General features: G+C 43.7%; 3 protein-coding genes across 3 annotated transcripts in view; all 3 read right to left on the bottom strand.

Annotated features, from left to right (window-relative positions):
- LOC138009661 (uncharacterized) overlaps positions 1-138 on the bottom strand; it is a 1,275-nt gene extending 1,137 nt beyond the window's left edge. The window contains exon 1 of the mRNA XM_068856706.1: positions 1-138. This exon is cut by the window's left edge and continues 1,137 nt beyond it. Coding sequence (XP_068712807.1) covers positions 1-138 — 138 coding nt within the window.
- Position 139: 1 nt separating this feature from the next.
- Positions 140-1,579, bottom strand: LOC138009660 (uncharacterized). The gene is made up of 2 exons (XM_068856705.1): positions 1,347-1,579; positions 140-1,298 (listed from the first exon to the last, which is right to left on the bottom strand). Exons 1-2 carry the CDS (start codon positions 1,577-1,579, stop codon positions 140-142), a joined length of 1,392 nt encoding a protein of 463 aa, XP_068712806.1.
- On the bottom strand, positions 1,576-2,499 carry LOC138009659 (uncharacterized). The gene has a single exon (XM_068856704.1). It carries the CDS (start codon positions 2,497-2,499, stop codon positions 1,576-1,578), a length of 924 nt encoding a protein of 307 aa, XP_068712805.1.
- Between the last annotated feature and the right edge of the window lie 5,001 nt (positions 2,500-7,500).

The following is a 7,500-nucleotide window of genomic DNA, read 5'->3' as shown; positions in this document are numbered from 1 at the left end:
GCCACCATGGAGGGTTTCAGCGTGAATTCGCTGTACAAGCTTCCTCGTGAAAGTCGCATCCACTGGAAGGTACATTGGGCGCTTCCCTTGAATACGCCCGCTTCCCTTGAATACGCCCATGGCATTCGAGTACCCCATCTTAATTCGGTACCAGGTTTAACATCTGTCTGGTCTTTTCAAATTCAGGCTTCTGCATATCTTGGGTCTGCACTCTCTTGATCCACCATTCTTTCACTTCTTGTGTGTCTTGACTTGTTAGAGGACCTCTACGCTCCCTACGGGTGGTGAATCGTAGCACCCAAGCATGAGCACGTAGAGCTCGACGAAGGTCATTTCGCTCGAGGAGTTCATTGAATTTGTTCCGGTCTTGGTTGTGTTGTTGTTGTGATAGGTTAAGCACTTCCTTAATGGGTTTTGCTTCCTCTTCCGACGCTGGGGATTTCGCTGTCACAGGATTGTCGGGCCACTTTTCGGGATCACTCAACCAAGCTGGGCCATTCCACCAAAGTTTCGCATTTGTGACCTGGCCTCCTCGACTTGCTTGATCGGCAGGGTTGTCAAAGGTAGGGACGTATCTCCAACGAATATCTGGATGTTCTCTTATTTTGCATACTCGGTTTGCAACAAATTGGCGATACTGGCCGTTTCCCAGTATCCAATGCAGGGCCACCATGCTGTCAAGCCATCCATAGACTGTGGGCTCGGGCAAATCTTTGAGCGTGTTCCTCACGTTGATAACTAGGTTGGCAGTCATATGAGCACTAACCAGCTCCAATCTGGGGATTGTCAAATCTTTCTTCGCTAATCTAGCTTTGGCTGTTACCAGTGTTTGGGTGATTCCTCCCCTTTGACGGACGATGGAGTAAACGGCAGCTCCGACTCCATAAGTCGATGCGTCTCCAAATGCGTGGAGCTCAAGACTACAAACTGCTTCGCGGTAGGGTGCTATGGGCCTTGAGGTAGTCACTTCCGCTGGTAAAGACTCTTCCCACCTTTGGAACTGCATGCTGATATCCTCAGGGATAGGTGAATCCCATGAGGCTTTAGAATCCCAAATTTTGCGAAAGATTTGTTTCCCTTGTAGCACAGTTGGCGAGGCGAGTCCGAGGGGGTCGTAAACCTTAGCCAGTTTCGCCAGTACCTCTCGTTTGGTCGGCTTGCTAACTACTTCTGGAAACTGTACCGCAATCGTATCGTCCTCCTTGTTCCACTTGACCCCTAATAGCTTCGACCCGCTTGACTGGGCTTGTAGCTGCTGTTTGGCGTACGACTGCTCTTCGTAAGGCGTGGAGGGCGGTCTGTCCTCCAGTTAAGGCTCGTTGGAATGCCATTTGTGAAGTTCAAACGAAGCATCACTCATTATCTCCGTCGCTATTTCCTTTCGCGTCCTTGCTAGTTGAACATCCTGTCCGCCTGACAGAAGATCGTCAAAGTAGAAGCTTCGACGAAGACGGTCAGTTTCTTGTGGGTACTTCTTGGCCCAAACAATACTCGTGTAAATCGGTAGGTTTCTATCTCTGATAAGGGACTTAGTCGCCAGTGGAACCGAAGTGCATCTCTCTCGCTTTCGTGGATTCATATTTGTAGAAATGCCTTCTTTATGTCACCCACTAGGACCACTGGGTAACCTCTCTGTTGGATAAGTATGTCCCAAAGCTTATTCTGCAATGCAGGTCCTGGGTGCAGGCAGTCATTCAAAGAAGGTGAATCAGGTGTTGCTCGTGCAGAGGCGTCGTAAACGATTCTTATTTTCGTGGTCTCGGCTGTATCACGAACCACGCTCTTGTGGGGAATATAAAATTCCTTCGACTGCGAGACTGGGGGAGCTTTCTCGATCACTCCTTCAGCTAACTGTTCTTTAATAATTGTGCCGTATTCTTCGGTCAGACCTTCGCGCTGTAGTTTTCTGTTTAGACTGTGGAGCTTTTTGAGACTGCCATCTTTGTTCGAGGGAAGTGGTGGATGGTTTGCTTTCCAGGGTAGGGTGGTTTCATACCAGCCCTCAGGCGACCGTGTTAACCGTTCTTTGAATTCTTCGAAAACCACTTCCTGACTTTGATCTCTTGGGTCATGCAAACCTAACACGTCGAGTTTACACAGTTCTTCGTACTCTGTTTGGCTTGTCTGTGTGAGTAACATGACATTTCTGTCGAATTCTTTACCAGGCGACATAATAAACCATCCAAATTTTGTGAGCTCGGCGATAGGTGCGTTTTCCTGTCCGATCCGTGGTCTTGTTTCAGTTTTAATTCTCGCGTACTCCCGGCTGCCTAGAACTACGTGCACCGGAAGTCTGGCTTTTTTGTCCTCGTCGTGAACGTAAACACCTCTCAGATGGGGGTTTTTGTTGATAAGTTCGCGATAATTGGGATTGTCAATCGACAACAGTTCTGACTTGTTTACTTTGGTTGCTTTGACGGAAAGTGTGAATTGGTGGTTGACAGATTGAAAACTTAAATCGTATTCTTCTAAGGTTGCGACCTTGGTTGACATCAACATATCAATTGACCTTGTTTGAGTGGCAATAGGCTTCAAACGAAGAAGATCTATCAACTTTGCCGACACATATGAACTACCCGCTCCAGAATCGATTAATGCTCGGCATTTATTCCGTTGACCTCCACTACGATAACAGGAAACAGACCCTCTCCGATTTGGTTTGTCGTCCAGGCAACCCCTCTTGTCGTCGAGTTGTTAGCGTCGCTAGTGGGGTGTACTGCGTCACAGATCGACGTGTGATGGCGTTTGTGATAGCTTTGGCAATCTGACCTGCTAGGACAATTGGATGCGCGGTGATTTCCGGACGTACAATTGAAACACAATCGCTTGTTAAGAAGAATTTGTCTGCGATCTGACAAGCTCGTGACCTTTGTACATTCGACCGGCCGGTGACCTTCGCCACAATACACACACCTACGGGGTCTCAGATCTTCACGATGCGTATGATAAACTCTGGTCCGGCGCGGATTCCTTTTCGCTGATAGTTCTTGTTCGCGCTCGTTTCGTGCTGTTGTATCTACTGGGTTTCTTCTCACCCACAATCGAATAGCTTCCAAGAGCTTCACAAAATCCCAACTCTCCCAGTCTGGGTCGGTTCGCACGAAGTCTCCACGAATTGATGGCAACTTGTCAAGTGTCATCAACACCGCCCTGTTAACCTGCTCGAGTTTCTTGAGGATTTCCAGAGCTTGCACACAATAAGTCAGCTTCTCGCTAAATTCGCTTATTTTCTTCTGATTGTAGTTTGGTATGGAAGCAAGTTCTAGAATTTCTTTTGTATATGCTTTTACGATTTCCGATTCCTTTCCGTATTTCTCTGTTAAGATACTCTTTGCGCGATTGTTCTCCTAACCTTAGAATCCAATAGTTCACGCAAATACGAAAACTTTGTTATCGCAGCTACGCTCGTCTTGTTGATAGTTTCTGAAAATTGCCCCCAGAATCTCGGCTAGTCCATAAAGGAGCCATCAAACTTTGTTATCATTAACTTTGGTAATTCAGCTTGAATGTTATCCGGAGCTTGGACTTGTGGTGGGTGTTGGCTTGTTTGAGCCGTTTGAAGTTCTGCTTGCATGTCTAGCTTGGTCTGATGCAGTTTTGCCTCAAAATGTAGTTTCTCTTCTTGAGCGTGAGCTTCTTTCTCTTTTCGGCGATCATCTAGCCATGTTGTCACTTTTTCGACCTCGCTGTCTGCCTTTTCCAGTTTTGCATCTAGTCGGGTGTTCCATTCCTGTAAGGCTGTCATCTCTTCTTTCGCTGCTAATTTCGCCGCCTCTACATCGAGACGCATGCGAGTGACTTCACTGGAGAGATGCTTTAAGCTTGAGAGGTGTCTCTCGATTGGCTCATGTTTCCCTTTTTCCAAAACGGCATTAGTCGTCATCGCTGTCATTTCCAGTTGTGTAACTTTAATCTCCACGTTCGCTTCGGTTGCCTCCATGACGTTCGGAAAATTCAGGACGCAATTATACTCACACAGATTGTCCCAAAAGTGTTTCTTCGGACTTGTCGCGTTGCCGGAGGTGCCACGTTTTGTAAACTTTGCCCCGTTTACAAGGGATTACAGCTTATCGAACTCTCTCTCAATCAGTAAACTCGACTGAGTTTATAACTAAGCGTTTAATCAATCTCTCGTGTTCGTCTTACAACGGGTGTGTAAAACTACTCCGGCTCTAAGAAAAAGGAAACCTAAACTTATATGTTCATGTATCGCTCAATCTAATATCTTATTGGTCGTTGCTAAGTGAAATTCAATGAAAGTTCATTCAAGGTTATGTCAATCAATGGTGCTAATTAGGAAATAAAACTTTGGCCTAATTGAATTACGAAGTCTCCGACAAGGAGAAACTGTCTTCAAAACGGTCGATACTATTTCAGTGGCTTTCCTGGTTTGGCGTAGCTTTGTTCTTTCACTTGAATCGCTCCAGCTGATCCACGGCTTTCCAAGTGGTGCAAGTTTGCATGACAAAAGAAACTAATTTAGCTTTCCTCGTTGTTCGTTTGATGTTATAGACGCAGATTCGTCACTATAAGTTGATGCAGTGCTTGCCGTGTCAGGTGACAGAAAGGTCTCGTCGGTGATTTTAAGTTGGCTAAACGTTTCTTCAAAATCCTCGGTTGACTGTTCACTTTCACTTTCCTCGAGAGATGACATCTTGCCACCCTAAATGATAAGGTGGTAGATATAGAACAAAAATTGTAATCTCAACGTGGCTTTTTTCTTCATTTAGTTTAATTAGTCAAGTGATTATAGAGTTGCGCGCGCTCTGCCTTGTGGTCGACAATTACGTCATATCTTGCTATGATGATCCCGCGCGAGGTAAATTGCAATACTGCAGCACTAAGTTTCAAAAATTCAAAGAGGCTACGAAACAACAAAGAAAATGAAAGAATTATACAGTTGCTCTGATAATCACAATTATAGTTATTTTTCTCAGGCTCAGTGAATATTGTGAAATAAACCCCGAGACGAAATCAACTCTGTGGTTGTTAATTGTCACAAGCAGTATCGCTATTACGGTCATACTATTTGAAAAGGGTCCTGGGAACCTGGGAACGAGCTAGTTGGGGTAAGACATTAGTGGAGCAAGCAAGTGACGTTATAACTGAGACAAACAAAACAATGGTGGAAGATTGGAAGCTTTCCGACAAGCGCGTAAGCTAGTGTTCCTAAAACAATTTTTAAAGTGAAAAGTCGGCTTTCATTTTCCTCCAATTTCTCTCAGAACACGCTAATGTCGTCTTACTCTTGTTCCAATAATTTGCATTCTATTTCTTTTTTTCTTCGCGCGCTTCGCCAATTACAAGAATCAAAATCTAGTTCAGTGAATCAAGAACACCAGCGCAGTAGATTAAACATGTGGTTTGGCACACTTGGCTTGAAATCTTATGTGAGACATCATAAAACAAAAAGAATGCCGTTAGTTTCCACCTTTGCCATCGAATGTAAGGCGGTACTCGGGGAAGAGGTAAGGTTTGTGTTTTTTGTAAATGTAGGATCTTTTGTCTATTTTTTAAGGGGTTTTATTGAGAATTCGATGAAAAGAAAACGAAATAAAAGGTAAGCTTGCGTTTGCCATTCCCCGTTAAACGTTCTGCGTAAACTCTCTATGTTAAATGATACTCTTTGGAGACGAGTATACAAACGTGTTCTTTTTACTTATCACTACTTCTGCAAAAGGTTCCACAGATGACTGTATTTCTATTTCTGGTACGACCGTTTTTTCCCGCTCTTCTTGACTGACTTCTACTAAGTGTTGCTTGCACATCTTACATATTGCTAAAATAATAATAAAAATCCGCCGTTAATGTCACATTTCCTTCCATGTATTCCCAGTCTTCCTTGACCCCTCTAATAGGTGGTCGATTGGTACAAAATGAAACAACATTTAACTTACGAGATCCAACTGGAACGAGCTTTCCTGTAGCTCTTAATACAAATGCAGATTGCACGCTGTCCAATCGGTGATCACCCTTAACTGTGTCTGTTTTATGTGCAGCTATTTCTGTGGGAACGCTGCATCTCACTTTAGAGCATCTCCACCGAATACCAAATTCTGCTCTATGATGGGGACATATTGTCTTTGACTTGTAGGACTCGTCCACCGAAAAAATCCCTTAAATACAACAATGTCAACGTTATTCCACGCTGCATTTGCTTTAAAATAGTCATACCAGGCAGTGCCAATTAAATTGTTATTTCAATGTTCATGCGTATTAGGGGTGCGTATTGCAGGTGAAAATAAATTTAGAGCCTTTTCGCGGGGGGGGGCATGAGTGTGTTTGTTGAAGGCCGGGGGGGGGGGGGGAGGACGGTTCTTTCTGGAGTATTAGCTGTCACGACTTTTGAAATTACTTTTCTGGGGGGTAGAGTGGGGTGGTCTAAACTAATCATAACAGAGAAATTGAGAGTCGTAAGTGATTGAAACTGATTAAAAACACAGAAACGCAGGATCCGTCGTTTTAGATAGCAAAGTCTGATGATAATACGAGCAGTGCGAGCAAAGGGTAATTTTCCCGAGTAATTCGCGTTTTCAGCTCGCTCCTTTTGTGCCTCTAAATCACACAAGCACTCTTGCCTAAATTCGAGCTAAGTTGAAGACAGTATGTGCATGTGAGAATTAATTTTTGAAATTATATCAAGGAAAACTGGAGCCTTACCTGCTCTGGCTAACAGCAATTTGCATTCACTGTCAAGGGCATTATCTCCACTTAGACCGTGTAACTGGCGGTGTCTGGAAATGGCTCTAGTACAATTTCTTAGGGATTGAACTTCAACCTGACCCGGATAGTCGCTGCTTAAACCACAGGTAGTCGTGCTATCCAGTAGAGCAGAAAAACTGCAGGACGGTGATGCCATACAAGCCACTTCTTAATTGGATCAATACAACAATGACTCGGCGAAACGAACTCTTACCAGCTGACAGCGCTTTTATTATTTTCATAAACTTTAATTTGATTAGTAGTAAAATTACAACATGTGTAATGTTGAGTTGTTCATCTTCTGTAATCCTGTGTTGTGCCGCCATAATTTCGTATTTAAATATATTTTTTGTTTTTCCTTTTTCTAAATTGAAATCTCTTAAAACATTTAAAGAAATACCATGTTAAATACGGCGTTACTTGTGTAATGTGACACCGGGGAAAAGTAACAAAACGACATAGGTGACCCCCTGGCCGCAGAGGTCATTTGTGTTGTTTATTCAGTGCAAAGGGGCTGATTTATTTACTCATTGGGTATGGAACATTGGAAATGATATTTCCTACGGTTTGAAGTGTATATTCTATAATATTTTCTAAGAACTCTCAAGCAAGACGATGAAACAGCCACATCTGTGTGTGCCATTCAGTGTCGCATGGGCGGCTATCTCTGAAAGTTCATACTCATCGCTCATTTCAGTGATGGCCAAACTCAATTCATCTTGCTGTTTTTTATGAATTCCTTCAAACACGCAAGTAGTGAATTCAAGCCTCGTCAAGCCACTTCCTTTGTCATTCTTG

The sequence above is a fragment of the Montipora foliosa genome, chromosome 7, assembly GCF_036669935.1.
Source record: "Montipora foliosa isolate CH-2021 chromosome 7, ASM3666993v2, whole genome shotgun sequence".
Taxonomy (NCBI): domain Eukaryota; kingdom Metazoa; phylum Cnidaria; class Anthozoa; order Scleractinia; family Acroporidae; genus Montipora; species Montipora foliosa.
This window is presented reverse-complemented; position numbering and strand designations above follow the sequence as displayed.